This window comes from Neolamprologus multifasciatus, chromosome 8 (genome assembly GCF_963576455.1).
Source record: "Neolamprologus multifasciatus chromosome 8, fNeoMul1.2, whole genome shotgun sequence".
Taxonomy (NCBI): domain Eukaryota; kingdom Metazoa; phylum Chordata; class Actinopteri; order Cichliformes; family Cichlidae; genus Neolamprologus; species Neolamprologus multifasciatus.
In genome coordinates this window covers 423,577-447,500 of record NC_140446.1, presented here as the reverse complement: position 1 = coordinate 447,500, position 23,924 = coordinate 423,577, and the positions used below count along the sequence as shown (strand labels likewise).

General features: G+C 49.0%; 2 protein-coding genes across 7 annotated transcripts in view; one reads left to right on the top strand and one right to left on the bottom strand.

Annotated features, from left to right (window-relative positions):
• The window catches only part of LOC146512027 (uncharacterized), a 25,135-nt gene extending 15,148 nt beyond the window's left edge, over positions 1–9,987 (top strand). The window contains exons 9-17 of one of the 2 annotated variants that reach the window (XM_085171108.1): positions 1–146; positions 1,035–1,175; positions 1,640–1,945; positions 2,018–2,299; positions 8,456–8,761; positions 8,834–9,112; positions 9,194–9,559; positions 9,719–9,801; positions 9,888–9,987. The exon at positions 1–146 is cut by the window's left edge and continues 19 nt beyond it. In XM_085171108.1, coding sequence (XP_085027234.1) covers positions 1–146; positions 1,035–1,175; positions 1,640–1,945; positions 2,018–2,299; positions 8,456–8,761; positions 8,834–9,112; positions 9,194–9,559; positions 9,719–9,801; positions 9,888–9,941 — 1,963 coding nt within the window. In that variant the 3' untranslated portion in view covers positions 9,942–9,987. Of the gene's footprint in view, positions 147–1,034; positions 1,176–1,639; positions 1,946–2,017; positions 2,300–8,455; positions 8,762–8,833; positions 9,113–9,193; positions 9,560–9,718; positions 9,859–9,887 lie in introns of those variants that run through there. The other variant, XM_085171109.1, reaches the window with a different exon arrangement.
• A 994-nt stretch (positions 9,988–10,981) lies between these two features.
• Positions 10,982–22,871, bottom strand: LOC146512026 (uncharacterized). 5 transcript variants are annotated; one of them, XM_085171115.1, is made up of 22 exons: positions 22,311–22,871; positions 21,266–21,436; positions 21,001–21,191; positions 20,714–20,740; positions 20,315–20,599; positions 19,208–19,345; positions 18,406–18,474; positions 17,679–17,804; positions 16,626–16,724; positions 16,390–16,465; positions 16,215–16,261; positions 15,866–16,080; positions 14,176–14,433; positions 13,797–13,889; positions 13,638–13,711; positions 13,402–13,540; positions 13,020–13,304; positions 12,802–12,886; positions 12,602–12,717; positions 12,307–12,474; positions 12,142–12,234; positions 10,982–11,635 (listed from the first exon to the last, which is right to left on the bottom strand). In XM_085171115.1, the coding sequence occupies exons 1-22, from the start codon at positions 22,349–22,351 to the stop codon at positions 11,519–11,521; spliced, it is 2,913 nt and encodes a 970-aa protein (XP_085027241.1). In that variant the 5' UTR covers positions 22,352–22,871; the 3' UTR covers positions 10,982–11,518. The 5 variants fall into 5 exon arrangements, with proteins under 5 accessions (XP_085027241.1, XP_085027236.1, XP_085027237.1 ...); XM_085171110.1 differs by lacking the exon at positions 19,208–19,345 and having other exon boundaries at positions 22,311–22,868; XM_085171111.1 differs by lacking the exon at positions 19,208–19,345 and having other exon boundaries at positions 13,020–13,292; positions 22,311–22,867.
• Between the last annotated feature and the right edge of the window lie 1,053 nt (positions 22,872–23,924).

Sequence of the window (23,924 nt, the reverse complement as noted above, 5' to 3'; positions counted from 1 at the left end):
CCTCCGTAACCAGTTTAAACCCAATGTGGGAATGCGTCCAGACTCCAAAAAAATTGCTGTTATGATCACAGACGGGCAGTCTGCTGATAACGTAAAACTTCCCTCAAAGAATTTGAAAGACAGCGGCATTGAAGTCTTTGTTATTGGTGAATAATTTTATTTTTTTTCTATTAAGTCTTAACCATTGAAAAGTGTTCTAAAAATAGTTAATGAAAAAAGTGATTTAAACCCCTTTAACTAAATCTAAGTCTAAACTTCAGTAACATCTTGATGGTTGGCCCCCTCTACCAGCTTATTTCCCAGTCCCAAAACCAGTTCCAAACAGGGTCATGAACCCTGCCTGAAACTTGGAGCAAAGCCTATTTTAATCCTAAAAACCTTTAAAAACTTACCTAAAACTGTTCCAAACAGTAAGATTTAATTTGCTTCAGCTGTTGGAATTACAAGTTTACAGTGCCAGAGCCCAGTGTGATACAACAGTCTGCCTCACACCAAAGATAACCCTGACACGGGCTGCACAGCTTATATACTGTGACCATAACTGTGACTGTGGTCAGTCCTCCCCGCTTCCTTCTGACCTCGCCTTGTATCTGCTTCTCCTGGAGTCAGAAAGACAGACACACAACACACACCCTGCATAGCCTTGATTATCTAATATTATCCATTATTCTTCTGCTGATTCTAAGGCCCAGTTCAGGGCATCTCGTTTGGACTTCCTGACCCAGAGACTATTCTAACCAGTATCATGTGTATGTAAGCATGCTGCAATCCACACAATTGCGCTGAATGAAGCTCTCAAGCCTCAAAACACAGAGCGCCACCTTGTTTATGAGCACATTCGCATCATGTATACATTAAAATAAAACAATAATTCTATAAACAATCCATCATTTTTCTACTCTAACCATGCAAGTATACGAACCCCTGCCCAGAGTAGAACTGAATCCAACCTGTCTGCAGGACACTGGTTCCAAATATGACAAAGCCATATAGCTCACATGTTAAGCAACAGTACTGACACTTTTGTCTTTCAGGTGTTGGAAGCGTCGATGTGACTCAACTGAAGTTGATCAACTCTGATCACAATAAAATTTACATAGTCAAAGATTTTGACACTCTCCAGGACATTGCCGTCGAACTCATTATCAACGTCTTTAAAAGTGTTGAAAGTTTAGGTAAGTAAAAAAACTATTCCTCCATTACAACGCTGCATATTCGAATGATACTGGTCTACTGATGTTAGAATTAGTCTAAACAGGGCGAGGCAATGGGACAAGTATTTGGCTCCATGCATTTGAAGGCAACATTGGCATCAGTGTGATCCAGCCAAAAAGCTCTAGGCTGAGTTTCCAGTAGCTATTTTTTTCTGTTACTAGTCATGGGCAGGTGTGACTGACTGCTAACTAACTCACAGCAGAACCAGGAACAGGAAACCATCAGGTTCTTTAAATTTGAGAAAAGAAGGAAATGTGCATAAGGTAACCACCTGACTTTAAGGGTGTACAGCCTCCTTTTTTTCACAATGAAACTGCACCATGGTGTCCTTTTGCATGTTCCCAAGACTGTGCTACAAAAGAAACATTTACTTTGTGTTTCAGTGTTTTATTGGATCGCTGTTTGATTTCTCTGATCTCTGCAGACTCTGTGAGGCTGCTGAATGGTTCCAGTCTGTGTTCAGGCGGACTGCAGGTGAAGTCTAACCAGACATGGTCCTCAGTGTGTGAAGATGACTTTGACCTGCAGGATGCAGAGGTGGTCTGCAGGGAGCTTGGCTGTGGCCCTCCTTCGCTCCTCCAGGGGGCGCTCTATGGAGAAGTGGAGGCTCCAGTGTGGAGCAGAGAGTTCCAGTGTGGAGGCCATGAGTCTGCTCTCCTGGACTGTAGAAGCTCAGGCTCAGCTAGAAGCAGCTGCTCACCTGGCAAAGCTGCTGGACTCACCTGCTCAGGTAGAAGAGGAGCTGCAGCTTTGGTTCAAACTCACTTTGTTCTTTGACTGATGACTCTCTGCTTTCTGTCAGAGCCTGTCAGGTTGGTGGGAGGAGCCAGTCGCTGTGCAGGTACACTGGAGGTGAGACGAGGAGAGTGGAGACCAGTGGCGATGGATATCTGGAACCTGAAGGATGCAGCTGCTGTCTGTGGACAGATGAACTGTGGTTCTGCTGTTTCTGTAGGAAATACACAGAGTTCTTCACAGAGATCGGTGTGGTGGATGGAGTCACACTGTGTTCAGGCTGGATATGCTCTGAAAGAGTGCGCATCAGCAGATCGCTCTTCCTCCACCCTGGATATCACCTGTTCAGGTAAGTCTGTCACAGACATCATCTAGGATGGTGAAGTTTCTCGTTACCCGTCTCCTCTGTGACAGTGACCGTGGTAGAAGTTCACTGGATGTGTTCATGGTCTCCTCGTTTGGTAGAGACACTGTAATCTGACGGTCCTGAGTCCAGCATTGTTGAGCTGATTGTGTTAAGAAGGCCTTTTTGGTTTGTGTGTAAAGTATAATTCAGTTGCAGTTGAAGCTGAATAATGAAACATGAAAGTTTTGAGTGTTTTTCATGGTTTCATTGCTTGTGATGATGCAAATCTTACGTTGACTTATTTAAGTTAATTCTTCAAATGCTGATGCTGTGTAAACAATTTTAAAACTCATAAAATGAAATAAAACTCACTGAACAATGAGTTCAATTATTCATCTGAATAACATAAAATGTTTCCAGTTTAGCAGTTCAGTGTGAACCCCAATCACGACCTTCGGCATTCACTGTGTTTCTGATGCTTTTACTTAGAATCAGAATCTTTATTGTCATTGTCACAGGTACAACGAAATTAAAAATGGTCCCCGATCATTGCATCATCCCTAACGATATCAAAATATAAATAAAACAATAAAACTCAATAAATAAAATAAATAGAATACTTGAAGTGCTAATAAGAGGCATCAACAAACATTCACATACATGCTTCAGTCAGCGCATAGATTAATACAAGAGTGGCGTGATTGGCATTTTTTTTGCATTCAGACGTGTTACTGCAGTTGGATAAAAGCTGTGTTTGAGTCCTTACACTGATTGCTCTGCACCGTCTGCCTGAGGCCAACAGTTTAAACAGGGAGTGGCCAGGATGTGAGGAATCTTTTATGGTGTTTTGGGCATTTTTAAGACAGCGGCTGTTGTGTAGATCTTCCAGTGTGGGGAGGGGGCAGCCAGTGATCTTTTGGGCGCCTTGGAGTGCTTTCCTCTGAGCCACTGTGCAGCTAGTGTACCAGATGCATATGCAATAGGTTAGTACACTCTCAATGGTGGCTCTGTAGAAGAATGCGTCCTTCATTTCCCCGAATTTGAAGGATGGGTCGGGTGTGTCCTTCGTGGCCCACCATATCCCAGAATTCATAGCGTGGCCCAGCCAGTTTCAGTTTCCAACAATGGCAGCAGCTACTGAGTTTTAAAATTACTCTTATCAATCTTTTTCTGGGTCACAAAATAAAATTTTAACATATTTTCAGGCAAGAAAGTAGCTGTGTAAACATCAAATATCTGCTCGTTTATCAAGACGTCGCATATTTACAAAAGTGCTTCGACATTTTCGGAGACGTCTGTTACCCACCAGCTCGATAGCAAGCTGGGGGGTTCAATGGCCACTTGAGCCGGCGAGAGCAGCGGACTCCCGGCTTCATCGTTTTCAGATCCCCGCCGTCTTTCACTACTCAGGTTAAACATGATATATAAGTCACTCGAATAACTTAAAAATGTTATTGTTTGGCTTTTTTCTGTGTTTTATTTGTTCCTGAGTAAATCGGTTTGGCTGAGATCAAAGTTATTACATTAAATAAAACCTTATTAATCCCTCAGGTGGGTTCCTCCGGAATTTTCACACAGCTCAATAAACGTCAAACATCAAAGTGTGAGACGGTCGAGAGTTTCCTCCAGTGTCCTGTTATATTTTAGATAGCAAGGAGCAGACGGCCGAGTTTATTAAACTCCACCGAGACAGCGGTGACACAAATCTGAAGGCCAGACCGTCACATTTCACAGCCTCGCACTTCCGGCCTTCTCGGTCTTTGAAGGACCCGGCCCACGTCGACCGTGAAGGCCGGGTCCTCCGAAGGATGCAGCCTACGTTTTGGGACACAGCTCCAGTGTGATGTTATTCCTCCTGAGAATTCTCAGGAAGTACAGTCTCTGTTGGGCCCATTTCAGCAGCTCGGAGGTGTTCGCACTCCAGGAAAAGTTCTCCTCTATGTTGACTCCCAGGAAGTGGAAGCTTGGCACCCTTCCTACACAGTCCCCGTTAATGAATAGTGGTGAGATCTCTGCCTTTTTTCTTCTGAAGTCTCTTATGAGTTCTTTGGTTTTTGAAGTGTTGAGGAGGAGGTTATTGGCCTTACACCATAATGACAGCTGCTCCACCTCGTCTCTGTAAGACTCGTCACCCCTGGAAATGAGCCTCACCACGGTGGTGTCGTCTGCAAATTTCACAAAGATGTTGCTCTGGTGGACATGAGTGCATGTGTAGAGCAGTGGACTGAGCACACAGCCCTGGGGTGAGCCAGTGCTGAGGCTCAGGGCTGAGGATGTGTGATGGCCAACTCTGACTCTCTGTCTGTGGCCTGAGAGGAAGCTGTTGATCCACATGCAGGTGCTGTATGGAAGCCCAGCTCTTGTTTACAACAAGAGTTTAGTTTCAGCTCTGTCGTTTCAGTCCACGACCAGACAGATTTCCAGCTGTCTCCACTCTGCTTGGAGCATGATTACTGGATGGGTTTCAGGTGTCCTGCCAGCCTCTGTGGCACTACCCCTCAAGCATGCTGCACCACCCCTTCCCTGCAACGGACCCGTAGACCAAACCTCCGCCACACACCCCCGCCGTCCAACTGAGGCCAGGGAGCACCCCGGCAAGTGGGAGAGAAAATCTGCTACTACCAGCTTGGCCTATGGACCACCTTGAATTTAAAGGGGTGCAAAGAGCTGAAAGTTGTTGTGGTTCCGAACAAGCCAAATGGAAAGATGACAAACGGGCACAAACCCTACGAAGTGGAGAAGGACGGTTTTTCCTTAGACTCTGGAAACAAGGGAATCTGCCAGTAGCCCTTGGTTAAATCGAGTGTTTGGTTAAATCGAGTGTTGTGAAAAACCGAGTCTTGCTTAACGGGTCCAGGAGCTTGTCAAATCAGGGCATGAAATAAACATCTAACTTTGATACCTCGCTCACCTTGCCGTGGTCGACACAGAACCGTATAGACCCATCCTTTTTTAATCACAAGAACTATGGGGCTACACCACACGCTGTGCAACTCTTCTATTACTCAACATTTCAGACAATTTTCTCTGAACAATTTGCCTTTTATGTTCAGGCAACCGATTGGGCTTTGAACGCAGCATCACACCTGGGTGCTCTGTGAGATTGGTATGGCCAGGCAAGGGGTAGAACACATCTGCAAACCGCTGCTGCTGTACAGCAACATCTGCTCCCTTGGGCTGTGTGAGATGGTAATCACAATCACCCTCATAGTCAACATCACCGACTCGCTGTGTGACCACAGAGGCTCCTTAACACTTGTCGAGTAACCTTGAGCTAGAAGAAGGGAGTAATACAAGCACTTCATCTCTGGGTGAAAATTGCTTGAGTCTAGCCACTCTGTTCTACAGGCACTGCTGGCATTCCTGCACCGGGAGCAAATTTTTTTGTGATAACCTTCCCAGTTTTCTTCAATCAGGTCCAATAAGCCCCGTGGCTTCCGGTCATTTCAAATTAGAGAAAACCCAGTGGAGGTCTGGGGCACCTCCCATGCTGCAAACAAGGGTCTAACCAGAGATCCCGATTGGGTTCATCCTTGTGAATGGACTTACAAATCATGGATTTTAAAGACTTATTCAGCTGCTCTACCTGTCACTCCATCAGTCTGAGGGTGGTAGACACTGGTCTGAACAGATGAAATGCCCAGTAATTCGTACAGTTCTTTAAGTGTGTGAGACATGAACGATGTGGTCAGGCAGTATCTCTTTCACAATGCCGACTCAGGAGATCACCTGAAACAGTGCCTGTGCTACACTCTTTGCAGAAATGGTGTACAGCAGCACTGCTTCAGATATAGAGTTGCATAATTGACCAGAACTAATACAAAGTGATATCCACGTGCACCATTGAAATTGCCCAATAAGGTCCATCCCAATGCACTCAAATGGGACCCCCATTAATGGTAGTGACGATTAATGGGAACCGGTGGGGCCTCACGAGAAGGCCCTGCCATCTCCTCCAACCCAGAGTCACCATTGGACACCCCGCGTCACCACTGAGTCCAGCACAGACACTACACACCGCACAAGCTGAGAGCTTCCCCCACACACTGTCCCAAAATGTTATTAAACCCCAGCCAATCTGTCCCCAGAATTAAGAGACAGGCGTGAGCTAACTGCAGCCTTTACACTATGTGTTTTACCCTTAAACTTTATCTGCAGCAGCACTATGACATATTTCTGAACATCCCCATGCACATATCTGACCTCCACCCATTCTACCTCCAGCAAGGTTGGTTAACCCAGGGTTTGGTGGACCATGGTCTTCATGCAGCCCATGTCTGGAACATTGTATGTTCCTCCTGGACCTGGGAGAGAGCGTTGGAGGCTCAGTGATACGGAAAGCCAAGCCCACCTCCCTCAATGGACACTCCCGTCACAGGTGTCCCAGCCGCCCACATCTCCAACACTTCTGTCTCTGTGTCTGTGTGGCCCTACGTGGGTCGCATGCAGCGCCTACCGCCACCAGAACCTGGGGAGGCAGATCGGGGAGAAAGGGGCCAGTGGGCCTTAGCTGCAGCAGCTCTTCTGTCACTGAAAAATTTAGAGCATGATTACTGGATGGGTTTCAGCTGCCCTTCCAGCCTCCCTGGCACTGCTCCTCGAGCCTGCTGCACCACCCCTCCCCTGCAGCCGTAGACCAAACCTCTGCCACACAGAGAATATTCACGTTTAAAGTAAAAACCTTACATTTTGTAAAATGGATGAATTTAAAAGAAAGAAAACAGTTTGCTGTTCAGATTTTTCAGTTGTAAGTTATCAAGCTCTCAAAAATAAAACTGCATTAAGATAATATTTTTGATATTTAGCCAGAACTCATTTCTACCAAATCTAGCCTTAAGGTATTTTTAATAATGATTCAACATCTTGTTAATGGCCTAAAATTTTTGCATATATAAAGCACTGGGATTTAATGTGAGCTGTACATTTGTTGTATCTGAGATGTTTTGCAGAAGATTTAGTTACAGATGATGTCTATCTCCGGAGAATTCTTTTGGCATCTGCGAAAAAGGCTATAACAACGCGCTGGCTTTGTAAAGATCCTCCCACTATAAGTCTTTTTATTTCTATAGTGGAAAACATCAGATTGATGGGATGTATGACTTTTACCCTGCAAATTCAGGGGGGCGTTGGAGAAAATGGCTCTACAAACTGTGGCAGCATTTAATGCATAGAACTTACAATACTATAGTATTTATGTATGTATGTGCATATATTTGTCTTCCAATGACCTCATAATATTTTGTTTGTCTGGGTTTTTTCTTTCCTTTTGCTGTATAAAAATGTTTCTAAATAAAAAGTAATCATGTTGCAGTTTTCCAGAATTTCTGAGCGTAGCAAAAAGTCCGTCTCATGGCCTCTCCGATGTCCATCAAGCCCCCAAGTTTTGCTTCACCAACCACTGAAGTTACCCACCTCCTAACCCCCTAGTAACAGTCTGTCTACCAGACCACATCTTCATATCTTTACAGTCGGTGTCAGCAGTAAGAGAGAAGGGATGATGATACTGGAACACGTCCATCCCTAAGTTGTCTTTGGCCCTGTTCTTCTCCATGTTGCAGCTGAAATACGATTCAAAGATAGGATTTGAAGACAGAGGCCTCAACCAATATGTTCTCACTACAGTCGCATAAAGTTGGTGTTGTGTGTCAGTGTGTGGCTGGCAGTGTGGACCTAAACATGAAGACGGGATTGATTTTTCCACAGGGGCAAGATGAGGACAGAAGACAGGGACATGACTGGAGGGACAGGCAGGGATACAAAATAAGCAAAACTTAGACCAGAACTAGATAAGAAACAACATTTGAAACTGTGAGTAAATAAAGAAAAAAAGAAAAACATAGCAAGTAACCAAAACATCAAAGCACTAGGACCAAAACAGAGAGATCCTAACAGCCGGCTTTATGAGAAACGTCTGATCCAGCTCAGCAAATATTCAAGATTCAAATACACACGTGTGTGTGGATAATCTGTCAAGCTGGGTGGGCACGCCAAGCCGTTGGGTGGGCTGACAGAGAGGCCACGATGGGAAAACTGCTGTGAGTTTAAATGTGGGGCCCATAGCAGTTTGAGCCTTTTTGGCCCACTGTTGATGTAGTACTTGTACTTTCATAGTTTTATTACTTTTTAAGCTTTTTTTCTTGCCTGTCTTTGTTCCTGCAGACTCTGTCCGGCTGCTGAATGGTTCCAGTCTGTGTTCAGGCGGACTGCAGGTGAAGTCTAACCAGAGATGGTCCTCAGTGTGTGAAGATGACTTTGACCTGCAGGATGCAGAGGTGGTCTGCAGGGAGCTTGGCTGTGGGCCTCCTTCGCTCCTCCAGGGGGCGCTCTATGGAGAAGTGGAGGCTCCAGTGTGGAGCAGAGAGTTCCAGTGTGGAGGCCATGAGTCTGCTCTCCTGGACTGTAGAAGCTCAGGCTCAGCTAGAAGCAGCTGCTCACCTGGCAAAGCTGCTGGACTCACCTGCTCAGGTAGAAGAGGAGCTGCAGCTTTGGTTCAAACTCACTTTGTTCTTTGACTGATGACTCTCTGCTTTCTGTCAGAGCCTGTCAGGTTGGTGGGAGGAGCCAGTCGCTGTGCAGGTACACTGGAGGTGAAGCAGAGACTGTGGAGATCTGTGGAGGCCTCAGGCTGGACCCTGACGGCAGCTGTAGCCTGCAGAGAGCTGGACTGTGGCTCTGCTGTTTTAACAGGAAGCAGAAATGCATCCTTGGATGGACCAACGCAGAAGATCAAAGCTGACTGTGTTAAATCTGGATCTACACTGAGGGAGTGTGCCACATCATCCCAGTCATCCACCGTCCTGGAGCTCATCTGCTCAGGTAAGAGAGTTGCTGTGAGCCAACGCAGTTTAACATTGAACGAGTCGAGTAAAGTTCAGCCAATCATCTCTCTGTTTACAGAGCTGCTGGTTCAGCCAATCATCTCTCTGTTTACAGACCTGCTGGTTCAGCCAATCGTCTCAGCGTCCTTCTCGTCCAATGACGGGCAGGTCCGGCAGCAGGAGTCTTCTTGGGTGTTAAAAGGCTCCAGCTTCACCATCAGCTGCTCCATCCAGCCTCAGTACCCAGGAGGCTCTTTCCAGCTCACCTTCACCTCCTCCAACACCACCAACAACTACACCCAGCCAGCTGTCAATCACTCTGCCCACTTCCTGTTCCCTGCTGCAGAGCCCGCCCACCAAGGAACCTACAGCTGTGTTTATCACGTCTTTGTGTTTTCTCATAACTTCTCCTCTGAGAGCCGTCAGCTGTCTCTCACTGTCTCAGGTGAGCTGAAGCAGAGTGGAGCTCAGGTGTGAAACAGCAGCAGGTCCCACCTGACGTAGGCTCAGGTGGAGTCAGAGATGTAGGCGGGGCCTACCTGATGTTTGATGCCAGCTGTTGTTCTCCTAACATCTAATGTGACGGCTGAATGTGTCTCATCAGATCCAACAGTGTTTGTCATCAGACTGCTGCTGCTGCTGCTGAGCCTGCTGCTCTTCATCTCTGCCGTCTGTTTCAGCCATAAGGTACCGAGCACACGTCTGCTGATCAGAGGACGTTTGAAGAGAGCGGCGACTCGCTGACACACCTGTGTGCTGCTGTGTCTCTGCAGGTCGCCGGGAGGCAGGAGCCCCGCCCACAGGAGGACCTGGAGCTGGATGGTTGAAGCTGGCAGTGTCCAGAAAAGCAGGCAGCTCAGCAGCGCCTCCACATGGTGGAGGAAGTGTTTGCATCCTTCACCACAGTGTGAACATGAAGTGCAGCCACAGTATCACTTATACTTTTGCTTATGCTGTCATGACTGTCATGATGGTTGTGATTATGTGTTTGATTACAGTGCTTTGTCTGTAGGTTACATATTAATGTAATTTTAACTTGTCCATACAAGTAAGAGCCAGGAGTCATAAAGATGGTGTCCTCCATCAGCATCTCACAGCAAAGCTTTGGCAGCATCAGCCTCAATAAAACATTTCCAGCTATAAGGTTGAGAGATGCTCTGGTACTCTGCAGTAAACGTAACCGTCTCCTCACGAGCTCTGTGTGAGGCGACTCTTCTCCAGGTGCTCCCAGGTGTTCTGGTTACGCTCATCAGCACAAAGCTGAATAAATCCACACGGCCTCGTCGTACAGTTGGAGCATACACTGTTTGGATCTGTCCTCACAGTCAGATCCAAACAGTGTGGGATCAGAACAGAAGGCAGAATCATCCAAAGGTTGGAGAAGTACTCCTGAAGAGTTCAGAATAACATCAACTCTGCTTTAACCCTGCAAATATGCAAGTGAAACATATGAGAGTAAGTTCAACTCTGATCAGCTGTCTGGGCTGAGTTTTGAGGAGGGCAGAGGAGGGAAGTAATCAAGTACAAATACTTCACCACTATACTCATTTTTCCTTCAACGTTTACTTCCTGCAGGTGCACAAGTTGCAGCCGCTGTGCTTTAAACCTACTGAAGCAGAGTCAGGATAAACCATCACTATTGAGTCTGTTAGCGAATCATCCACCTGCTGAGCTGGAATCTGGTTTTTAGAGTTGGTTTTCTCCACAGTTCAGTTGGTCTCCAGGTTAGCTTTACCGTTTGTTAGTATTCCTCCATCTGAGATCCGGGTTCAGCTCAGACATGAAACCAGCGCTTCACTGCAGAGCTGAGAGGAACTGCTGACGGCAGCTGTGATGAGCTTCTCAAACAAACACATCTGATACAAACTGTATGTTAAGAAAATCTTTATTAGAAGCGTCCAGTATGAAACCACAGATTAAAAACAAACCTGAAGACACAATGAGAACAGCAGCTGGATTTCACAGGTTCAAACATTTCAGTCCGTCTGTGCAAACAAAGCTCAAACTGTTAAACGATTCTGCTCGAGCGGGAAAGTCGCCTGCGTCGCACGGATCGGCTCGCTGCTTTTCCAGGAGACGGTAAACGCGTCGCCATGGATCGGCGCCGTTTTCAGGACCGTGAATGTGCTGCATCAACACGGCAGCTCGTCCACGGGGTCGCCCTGTGAGAACGCCTGAGCTCAGTACAGGCGCTCGGACCAATAAAAGACATAAAACAGGAACGCCAACAGAGAAATATTAACTATTGACAGAAAAATGACACACTGTTGTTTTTCCACAGGAAACACTCTGATCACTTCCAGATGGAAATGTCTGTGGCGAGCGGCGAGGGCCACGATGACAACGTCCTCTGCGCCGCCTCCACCCCGCTCGCGAGTCTAATAGTTCGACTGTCTGAGCGCGCTCAGACGTCGCTGGGCGTCCCGTGTACCCTGAAGCGGTACATGCAGGTGTACTCCTCGTGGCCCCAGTTAGACAGAACCTGGACCTCGATGATCTGAAAGGCGTCGCCGTTCTCCTCCTGACGGGACAAACAGACGGGAAAAGGCAGCGACATCGCAAATTTGAGAACTTCAGGCAAAAGAAACTCGTTTTCTGCCTCGAAGGAGAAAAAACTTTTAAAGTTGGATCAATTAATTATTCTGCTCATCTCAGCAAAACCATCCCCAACCTGCCTGTGATCATTCGTTTGGTTTTTCCAGATTTAGGTCTGTGAGGTCATATTTTGCAGTCATGTGACCATGAGTCATGTGGACCATGAGTCATGTGGACCATGAGTCATGTGGACCATGAGTCATGTGGACCATGAGTCATGTGGACCATGAGTCATGTGACCATGAGTCATGTGACCATGAGTCATGTGACCATGAGTCATGTGACCGCCTCGCCGTCTCGTTCGTGCGGTTTTAAAAACAAGAACAAATTTAAAGACAAAGTGAAGCAGCTGGTATCTGACAGGCTTCTGCAGCTGGACTGAGTCTAAACGACTGTGACAGACAAAAGCACAAGCCCCGCCCCACGACTCACTGAAACAGCAAATGTCTGGAGAGCGTCTCCGTCCTGGTCGTAGGTGTAGGTGCCGAGCAGCTTGCCTCGCTCCCGGCTCTCGTTAGCCAGACCCTGAAAGAGCGTTCAGGTTACACAGAGACTACGGAGCAGCGGATTTATGAACACACGCCATCGCTCTCTTACGTAGACGGCGAAGTCTCGGGGGGCGCTGTGCAGCGTCCCGCTCGGGGCCAGGGCTTTGGGGATGTGCTCGAGGGTGAAGGCCGAGGGCAGGACCCTCATGGAGAGCCGGATCACCAGGAAGCCCGTGGCGCCTCTGAAGGCCCAGCAGTTCCCCGGGTGGACGTCGGGCTGCAGCAGAGATTTCACATCAGTCTGAGCAAAAACATCTGGAGGAGCGCTGAGAGGACAACGTGTCGAGACAGGAGAGGCTTCATATCATAACCACGTGACTGTGCGCTCCGTACAGGTGAGTTACCTGGATCACCGCTCGGGGAGACTGAGAGAAATACCAGAGCGGGACTCCGAACAGGCTGAGCAGCGCCGCCTTCGTCTCGTACGTCTCCGAGCAGCGAGTGCTCAGGATGCTGCCCCCTGCAGGAGGAGCACAGAAACCACACTGGGTAAACCATTACAGCAGGTTCGTGACATCACAGACGGCCGCTGTGGGATTCTGACCTCCAGACTCCAGAGCGTAGTCCGCCAGGCCGGTTCGATCCTCAGAAAACAGCCGCAGAGCGTTCGTCACCGCCGCACGGACATCCTGAGGATACGAGGGAGGCGTGAGTGGCGATTATTACAGCGTGGATAAGGTCATTACTCAGAAGGTTAGACAGGTTTATCAAACTCATCCTCAGGTGGTAAATTTAGGCCCGCCTCTGACCGCGCCTCCTCACCTCCTGGGTGACCGTGGCCCCGACGCCCTCGGCAGCATGCAGGACAGGCTCTCTGACCGTCTCCTCGCCGCGCCGCTGCTCCAGCTGCAGGCTGACGTTCTGTAGGATGCTGAGCTCCAGAGAGGCCAGCGCCGCCTGCAGGTCCGTCTCGCTCACACAGCGCTCAGAGAGCCACTGGAGGAGCGACTCTGGGAGGGCGGCGGCGTCTCCGCCCGCTGTCAGCTGGTTGCTGAAGAGCAGCGCCCGAACTTCCTCTCGCACCTGAGCAGAGACCTGCCCCAAAATCTACAGACAGTCAGAACAGGAAACTGGTCCTTCACATTAAAAGCACCATTCAGTGAGGCTTTTATTGTGAAGGAGACCGTTAAAACGAGTGTCTCACCGCCTGCTGGATTGTGGCGAGCTGTTGGCAGCCGTCCTGACATCTGGACAGAAGCTCGACGTCCCGCCTGACATCCCCCAGAGCCGCCTCCAACCGAACCACCTCCGCTAGCAAAGCATCATGGGACTGCCGGTCAACACTGGAGGAGGAAAAAGACACGAAGGAGTCGCATCAGCTTCTCTTTGGTCCAGATAAACCTACAGTGGCCTGAAGAAGGCGATGATGACGAAGGTTACCTGACAGCAGCAGGAAGCGTGGTCGGCGAGGGTGAGAGGAGAGATCCAGCAGCTTCACGTCTCCACTGAACCTCCTGCAGTTTTAGTGAAGCGGTTTTATTTCTGAAGCTTTTACGGGTGAAACGCGATGCCAGGCTCGTCTCAGGTCATGTGACTCACCTTCGTTTTGGCCACCAGTTTCTGCAGCTGCAGCTCGAGCTGATCCAGACGAGACGTCTGCGTCTGCGACTGCAACAAATCCTGCCGGCGAACCTGCAAACACGAGACGACTTAACAGGTTTCAGTAACGTGCAGTTCCTGCGGCGTCCAGCGGGGCCCCAGTGAGTCCGTGTTAAACGTTCACAGCACGATACAGAAACGGTTCTGGTCTCTGGATAACGGCCTCCATCACATCTGCATTTTATAACTGTTTAAATTGTAGTAAGGGTTATAGTTTGTCTCATTGGGGGCGTGGCCTCTTTGACTGACAGGTGGTGCTACTGCTGTGTGCTAGCTTCAGCTCAGCTGACTGCACAGTGTCGGTGCTGCAGACCCTCACCTCCTCCCTCTGCCACCTCTCCTCGTCCAGCTGTTTCCTGAGCTCGGACAGCTGCTGGTCCAGCAGAGCGCTCAGCGACGCCTCCGCGCCGTCGCGCTGAGCAGACGAGAGCTGCTGCAGGCCGGCGTAGAGCCGGAGCAGCTCTCTGTGTCTCTGCTCCGCCCGCCGTCCTCCGGCCTCCACGCGCCCCCACAGCACCATCAGACTCTGCTCCAGACGAATGAGCCGCTCAGCATCTTCTGCCGCCGCCCCCACTTCCTGTAATAACCACATTCGTAATCTGGAGGAAACCTCAGAAACTTCCAGGATTCATGTTAGTTTATCCAAACCCGTCGCCAGCCTCAGGCACGCGTTTTGTTCCCATAAACATGCGTCACTCCAGAGCTGCCACAAACCATTATTCTGATAGTCGACTAATCAGATCATCATCCATTGGACGTAAAACTACAGCTTATTGCACCAGCAGCATCTGCTCTTATATAACTATCATTAGCTTACAGCTTGAAGTGTTTAAGGTATGTGCTAACTAAAAATAAAGACAAGATGATAGTTTATTAAATTTTAATGAAATCTGCAGATTGTTTTGGTGAAGTTTAATAAACTCCTTGCTATCTAAAATATAACAGGACACCGGAGTAAATTCTCGAGCATCTCACACTTCTGATAATCAGCTGTCTGCTTGACGTTTATTCAGCTGTGTAAAAACTATAACTTTAATCTCAGCCAAACAGATTTACTCAGGAACAAATAAAACACTAAAAAAGCCAAACAATAACATTGTTAAGTTATCTAAGTGACTTATATATCATGTTTAACCTGAGTAGCGAAAGACGGCGGTGGGTTTGAAAACGATTAGCCGGGAGTCCGGTGTTCTCACGGCTCTAGTTAGCCTAGCCCCCGGCTAGCTATCGAGCTAGTGGCTAACAGACGTCTCCGAAAACGTCGGAGCGCTTTTGAAAATATGTGGTGTCTTGATAAACTGAGCAGATATTTGAGGTTTACACAGCTACATTTTCGCCTGAAAATATGTTAAACGTTTATTTTGTGACCCAGAAAGAATAATAAGAGTAATATTAAAACTAACTAGCTGCCGCCATTGTTGGAAACTGAGCTGGGCCGCGCTATGAATTCTGGGATAGGTTGGGGCACGAAGTGTACACCCGACCCATCCTTCAAATCTGGGGAAATGAAGGGCGCATTTGTCGGAGTCTTTGAATTTGGACCGTCTTCGTCGTGTCGCTGTAACGTAGTCAGCCTACAAATGCGGCCACAGGAGGATGCGGTTCCTGAATTTGGACACAGCTTCTTCTTCTTCGGGGTTTAACGGCAGCTGGCATCCTTGTACATGCAGTGCTGCCATCTTCTGTTTCAGTCCGTTATTACACTCTTAAATCCTACTACTTATTCTTGCGTCTTTTGTGATCTTACAAAGCTTCAAACGACGCGTCGACTATTAAATCAGTCGTCGACGATTTTGATAGTCGACTAATCGTGGCAGCCCTACGTAACTCCTGTAAATCAAAAAGCGACTGCTTTTCAGTGACATTATGGTAACGCCTGAGCAGATGAAGGTTGGTTGAGAGAGTGGCGGCGCTCTACAGAAGCACAGCGCTGGTTTTCCTTTGACTGCACAAACAAACGTAAACCTGCTGCCGGCTGAAAGCCTCTGGTGACGGTGCAGAGGTCGTACCTCCTCTCCTGCTGCTGTTTCCGCTGGTGGAGGTTTGCTGTGAAGCAGCCCCGCCTCCTTTGACTCATCTACGTCGCCCTCTCCTGATTGGCTCTCAGAGGACAGGAAGCTGTTGGAGGACAGAGCGGGGACGTTGGAGACCGCTGGCCTCAACTCTGTGACGTTAACAGCTGGAAGCAGCAACTGTAAAACAGCTGGACCAAACCAGCGCAGCCCTGCGGAGGGAGGAGTCCAGTTACATCACTTCCTAAAGTCAGCTGTGATCATGTGACTGCTGTGTTTCCTGTCTGGAGAATCGTCAGGTTTGCTGTTAAAACTGATTTAAGATCATTGAAGTCGATGAACTCACCGAACAGGAGAAACAGCAGAGAAAGAAGCACCAGGAGGACAGGAAACCTGCAGAGACGTCAGCCATGTTTTAGGGAGCCTTCCTTCCTATTTAAGCTTAAACGTATTTGAGCGTCGAACATCGAACAGGTCTGAAGCAGATTATGATGAAACGTAATGAATCAGCTCAAACTTGCCAACTCAGCGGTGTGTTTGTGGTCATGTGACGCCACCGTGTGTGGAGCCACCTGAAGGCGTGGCCTGCCGTCCGACCTGCAGACACAGAACGATAAAGCCAATCAGAACACAGATTCAGATGGATGGGAGGGGCAAGGGAGGGACACACACACAGAGCAGCTAAGCAACAAACAGCCGGGGGTCGGGTCAGGGAGCAAAGCCGCTACAAATCAAACGCACACATGGCGGCGTTAACCTGCAGAGCGTGCGGCGGTCCACGAAGCAGAACCGGCTTTCCTGCTCAGAGGCCCGAGGGCCCGAGCCGCTCTCTGAGCGAGGTCAAAGAGAACCGAAGCTGCAGGAGGAGAGGAGGAAGGTCAGCATGGCGGGAAGCGGCTGCGGACGCTCTCGGGCCACGCCCATTTTGGCCAAAGTCAGTCTGGTTTTTAAGGCCTGACCAAACCAAACGCTCCGGCGAGCTCAGCCCTTAAAAACAGAAGACGTGGACGCGCCTGTGACTCAGCAGCACGTCCGCACAGCGCTCGCTCGCACGCCGTTATTACCGGTTCGACTTTTACAGCAACAGAAATGAGTCGTTGATGAGGAAACGTAAACATCTGACATCGAGTTCATGAAGTTTTCAATGCAGAGAAGTTCAGTTCATCACAAAAACAAATGCTCACAATTTCTCTATAAATTACTTTGTTTTTTTAATTCGTCAAATCGCCGAGACGATAAAATAAAAAACAAAATAATTTTAATAAAATCATCAAGTGACACCCATCTTTTATATACAGTCTGTTAACATCGCTAAGTTTTGAGCCAATCACCAAGCTGCTGAGTCCGACTGGTCGTCACGGCAACACAAAGTCAAATCTACTCAGGAGGGCGTTTAAATAAGATTCAAATTTAAACCGTCGCAGCTTTTTGTGTGTGTGTGTGTGTGTCTGTGAGTGTGTCTGTCTGTCTGTCTGTGTGTGTGTGAGTGTGTCTGTGAGTGTCTGTGACTGTGTGTCTCTGTGTGTGTGTGTGTGTGTGTGTGTGTGTGTGTGTGTCTGACTTTGAGGTCAACAGGATGTATAACAGATAAATTGTGTTTTGAAGCATCTCTATGACTCGTGTTTCCGCTGCGCGCTCAGAAACACAAAGACAGAGACTGAGTGCTGCCGTTTGTGTCACAGGTCAACACTTCACACTGCGACCTCACTCTGCGACCTCACACTGCGACCTCACACTGCGTCTGAACACGTACGACTCAGACGTGAATAAAAACGATGTGCAGCTCGGGCTGCTGGAGCGAGTATTGAACCTGTGAAAACAGCAGCGCTCCATGTGAACCCCAACAAACAGGAAACCAGGGAGGACCACGAGGACGAGGACGGAGGAGACGTGACCGCATCCATCGGCGAAGGCCGTCTGTCCTCACCGTCGTTACCTGCAGGCGTCAGCAGAGCGTTTAACCGACAGAAAACACAGGAGACACATCTGCACAGGAACCATGTGACCGCTGCTTCAAACAGGAAGCTCCGAGTTTGGCTGTGCAGCCTCGAGGTTTACGGAGAACACCTGAGCGGGCACACGGCGACCTCCGTATCAGGCGATCGCTGTGACCCTTCAGTCACACACCGACTGTTCCCAACACGCTGCTGCAGCAGAGCCGCTCTGAGCCGGCGCCACGAACACGAACATTAGTGTTAAAGCTTTCTGGTAACATGAGCACCGCCCACTTCAGAGGCGGCGTTGGTGCAGCGGCGGAGTTTTCTCCACCTGCACAGAGACGATGCATTTACAGTCGGCTGGAAAGAAAATCTGCAGCCTGCTGTGAGTCGCTGCTTTATAAATAAAGTTCAATCTTTTCTCTCCTAAACATCATCACACAGCAAGCATCCACGACTGTCGTCTGCACACGCTGCACCCTTCATTCAGCTTCTGATTACATCATCACACACACGTCCAACATGAAATACTGTGTGTGTGTGTGTGTGTGTGTGTGTGAAGAGCAGGCTGAAACCCTCTGAGGTGTGTGTGCTGCTCACACAGAGATGCGTCGGGCTGCAGCTCCCTCTGGCTGGCCTCCGTCAGGCTCGTGGCTCCACCGGGTCGACCTGAAACAGAGGAAACAGTCAGGACTCACCGAGCACAGCGGATCACCACCGTCAACCTCCGAGCCGAGGCCTGAATGTTCGCTGCGAGCGGCCGGAGGGCAGATTTGCATTTTGCCAGGGAAACAGCCAAAGTGAAGAGGTGCAGCCCATTTGCTTATTTGGAAAGAAGCACAGCGGCTGCAGGTCCAGAGCACGCTCTGAGTAGTCAGGGATGTTTGGCGAGGAGGCGTCAGGTGACTAAAAATAAAGGGAAATAAACCCTTTGAGGTCTAATGACCACAGAAGAGACACGTGAGGGTGGAGCTCCTCCTCCATGTTTAATGGAGCCTGTGCTTCAACGTTAGGCCTCCTCCTGAAGAGCCCAACGTTAAGGCCGTTGGTAGACATCTTTGATCTCGGGCTGCGTCGGCAGATTCTCTTTTAAAAAGTGATCTTAGTCAACCCTCGGGGTCATGTAGGCGGAGCTAACGCAGTTAAGTGAAGGGTGAGAAAGGTCAAAGGTACTGAAGCTCCTCATGAGAGCAACACCTCAGGTAACGCAACGCTGCCTCTGCAGGTAAAGGTGGGTGTGGCTCATTCACAGGGAGCTGAGGGAGTCTGGTTCCTGCTGACCAATCAAACGGCGTCTTTCATTGGACGGCGCCCCGCTCAGGTGAAGCAGATGTTTTACACCAGTGTGTGAAGAAGAAAGGTGCACAGGTAAATTCCACCACCTGCTGTAAACAGTCAGTACCTCTGTGTCCATTATCAGACTGTATGTTGACCTTTAACCCCCGACACACCTGCCAGGTGTGCGTCAGCGCAGACACGCAGCAGGCGGCGGCTCTCCTGACACGCAGCCAACACGAGTCGAGCCACAGCTGCAGCACATCTGGAAGAGCCGAACCACAACGAGTCAACGAGCAGCGCCTTCACCCCGACACCTGTGAGCGAGCTCGCCGCACAAACACGCCAGCAGAGCCCCAGAACAGGAAGTGACGCTCCACAGCTTCATGTGAGTGGAAGCCTGCACGAGCCCCGCCCCCCAGCACCTGCCCAGGTGCCTCAGAGCAATCAGTCTCTGCTCGGGCTGATAAGTGTCAGCTGCTCCACCTGCTGAAGGTGGAGCAGAGCGAGGTCAAAGAAACGAATCAGCCGTCCAATCAGCTCAGCAGCTTCACTCTGTCACTAAACGAGTAAATATAGTGAGAACTGACGTCCACAGAACATGTGACGACTTATTGCTCTGAGGGCAGATAATCAAAATTAAGCCTCAAATATGCGTCACTGTGCGTGACGTCACACTGCAGAAACACACGCCAGGGTCACATGGTGGTGGGGAATGCTGTAGTTCACAGGCTGACCTGATGGGGGCGGTAAATCGTCTGCATATAAACAAACCCTCAACTCCATCAGTCTGATTTACATTCACCGCTTATGTTTATCACTAACCCACCAATCAGATCAGAGTCCTCAGCTACTCCAACCTCCTGCATCAGCCGCAGAGAGGAGCTGATGGAGCTGATGGAGGCGCTGAAGTGTTACGTTTGTGCAGAAGCAGAGCCAAACTGGACACACTGGTAGCAGCAGACTGTCCTGATAAATCCTGTGCTGTGGTAAACCTGTGCTGCACTGACGGAGGTTGTTGGTGTAACCTGTAACAACACTGATCACAATGACTGAGGAACAAACTCAACACGTGTTGCTTCGTCTTAATTCTGCAGATTTGAAATGTTTCAGGAATGAAAAGATTTTTACTGCAGATGATTTGTTTTTGCTGTCATTATAATCTGGTTACAGACAAACAAGAAAAAAGTCTGATGTGGTCGTTTCCACAGTAAAGACGTCACGTCTGCCTCACCCGTCCTCCTCCTGCGGCTTCGGTCTCTGTAGTAAATGGTAGAAGCTTCTGGTTCCTCGGACTCTGAGCGCCGCGGCGCCATCAGTGTTGAGGAGGTGTCTGTGGTGTGTTTGGAGGAAGAGGAGCCGGCCTCCTCAGCCAGCGGCGGCTCCGATTTCAGAGCGCTGCAGTCTTTACAGAAAAGCCTGCTGAGCGCCTGGCCCGGGTGTTTGCTGCAGAGGGCGTCTAGACCAATCAGAGTGCTGTTCAGTGCGACGCTGCTCTGCTCCGCGACGACGGTGCTTTCTGCAGACAGACACAAGGACATGATGGAACTGACTCATCCTGTCCCCTCATCAAAGCCTTTATGAGTCAGACGCAGGCGGGCGGGGGTGCAGGCGGGCGGGGGCGCAGGCTCACCTTTGGAATCCGAGTCGTGGTCCAAACCTGAGGAGGAAGATCAACGTTAAACTGAGTCTGCCTCGGGCGGAGCAGGTGCGTCCAACAAGGCGAGCCTCGTGTTCACAGACGCTCAAACGCAACACAGCAGGCTAACGAGCTGAACCCAGATCATTTCCTTCGACTGAAAACATCAGACCAAAGTAATCAAAGAATATTGAATCTGTGGATCTGATGACCTGCGCTGTTGCCATGGTAAAGCGCTCTGTAAACAGAGGTCATCATAAATCTATGAGGCGGCGTCGTACCCCAGAACGCATCGACCCGCGTTTGCTCCTGGATGCAGGACTCGTTCTGCAGGGAGGAGAGCAGGGAGGCGTCGGACGCCACGCTGTGGAGGCTGCTGTTGTGGATGATGATGGTCGGTTTATGCGGCGCATCGAGGAGCGACTCGGAGCAGGAGACCGAGTGCTGCTGGGAACGACGGGACCTCAGCGACCTGCAGGAGGAGGCAGGAGGTGAAGGAGGAGCCGACCTGAACAGAACGCACCTTCAGCAGACGTCCACACCGACCTGCCGCTCCTCCAGTCGCCTCCTCCCGCACTAAAGGAAGCGCTGCCACGAGGAAGACTGCGGTCCAGCAGGCCTTCATCGAGCCGCAGGCTGCGTCTCGACATGACCCTCGCCCGAAGGAAGGAGGCGACCTGCTGCTCCTTCTCAGAGTCCGACGAGGAGTAGGTGGAGCTGAGGAGACAGGCGTGGAAGATGAGCAGGAAGAGGAAGAGGCGTGGTCCTTTATGGAAACAAAGTCTGGAAATGTTACAATTTAAATAACCTGATCAAATAAAGCTGCAAAACCATTTTAACAGGATATAGTAAGAAATATATATTTACATCATGGATAAAAGAATTAGATGCAAAGAAAGCTTTTAAAATGTACGAGGACACGATGAGAAAACACCGAAACGTTTTTCCTTTAAACATGAAAAAAAAACCTGTTAAAACATAAAGAGGAAAGAAATCTGATTAAAAGTCTACAATTAAAAAACAAACTTCTGTAAAATTATACAGAAGTTTGTTTACATCGGTGATGATGTATGAATCCACACACACACACTTCCCAAATATGATTCCAACAGGTTTCTCCAGCAGGTTGTAATTTTACAGAGTCTCACTAAGTCAGCCATAAAATGCAGTTTAATAAAATTAAAAACGTTCCCAGCATGTACGGAGGAATGTTATTAGTATTCCGAGCTGCATTTCCTGTGATATGGAGGCAGATGGATGGAGGTCTGTGGTCGTGTTGAGCAGACGAACAGCGAGCTGCAGACACTCGTTTCCTTCATTAAACTCTGAATTAAAAGCAGCTTCAGCTTAATGATTAAACTCGAGTCCTGAAACACTTGTTAACCTGCAGACATGCTGCAGCAACTCAGCAGAAACACAGAGACCTCTTCTTCCTGAAATACTGAAGGAAGACACACACACACACACACACACACACAGACACACACACACACACACACACACACACACACACACACACTAAATCCCTGCAACCTTATCAGACACCTGACCTACATACAACAGCGCAGAGAAAGAAGCCGAGCATACACACAGGTCAGTCCAGCCCCAGCTCTGCAGGTCCTCGTCACTCATGGTGGCCGGCAGAGCCGCCAACAACGCTGCCACAAACACACAAATCACACCAACTCTAACACACACACACAGATCCAGCCAGCAGCTGAAGTTCACCTTTAACCTGCTTACACTTCCTGTCTGTGGGTCAGTCAGCCACACACACACACACACCTCTATCTCTGTGAGGACGCTGATATTTTTATTGAATTAAATAAAGTCAGATATTTCCCGCCACATGTTCGCACGCTCGGGTGTTCACAGGTGTTCAGCCGGCTGTTCCTCTTCCCCCCAAATAACCAGGATGTTACTTCAAAACTAAGAAAAATTCTTTATGTGGTCAAACTGGGTGCTGGAGTCCAGAAGTCAGCCAATCAGAAGAGAGCGGGTTTAGAAAGGAGGACATTATTTCACCGTAGAGCCCCACCCACCTACCACTCAAACCTTCTGTTTGAGAGGAGCTGCCAATTAGAAGAAAGCTGTCTCAAAACAACGTGTGTCAGAGAATGAAATGAGGAGCTGCACAGAGAGCGAGGACGAGACGAAGGAGGATCATCTCCAGCTGCCACCTCAGACTCAGTTACCCAGCAGCCCTCACCTTCAGATAAACGCCGACTTCCTGCTGAGCTGTCAGGTGGCGCTGCAATGCTCCCCCTTCACCTGCTGAGAGCGCCCTCACCTGAGAGGCTGATGGGAAAATAAGATCGTGTGTTTTAGGTGATTATCAACGGCACAGCGGGGTGAAACACGTAAACACACAAACCAACATTTTATTCTTGTGTCTTTATTGTTCCTTCCATCACCATCGTTACTCTACTTACATATAATCGGGTATATTCTACACCCGCGTGCGCGTGTCCGCTCTGTTTGTTTGCAATTGAGCCCACGTGTACAGTCTTTTAACTGCAAGCTGTCAGCTTCCAACCAATCCGCGGTCAGCTCACGTAAATGAGGTTGTGCGTGGCCAATAAAATCCCACGGTGGGCGGACCCCCGCGAAAAACGAACCGTGGCTCTGCTAACGTCAGCGTTAGCGCTCACAGAAAATAACAGTAGAAAAATAAAAGTTAATCAGGACGGTACAGAGAGGAAAAACGCTGTGCTCACCCGCAGCGCGGGGCAGATAGGGAGAGACGTCGGCCACAAGCTGCCACTAGCTGTTAGCAGCTAGCGAGCGTCAGATAGAGCTGGCGGAGACAGTTAAATGGTGTTCCCGTTATAAACCCGCCGGTTAGCAGCGTAGCGATGAAAGCAGACTCCGTGAGCTCCTCTCAGGGGATCACATTCACACTAACAACAGGCAGGAGACTTAACACTAGCGGTTTACAGTGGGGGCATTTTATAGCGCCAGCAGTGATTTACGCCCCCCTGTGGCCGGAGGTGCGACACGCTCTATGAAAAGATTATATATTGATTTGAGATGGTTCACTCCGAGTTCAATGACATTTTCATTAAAATGTTGTTTTATTGCAGTGAGTGAACGTTTGAAAACAGAAAAAAACACATTTTCCAAAGAACATCACATTAACAGATGATTTCGCCTGTTATCATTTGTTAACGGAACTACTTCAAAATAACTTTGAGGATATTCAACT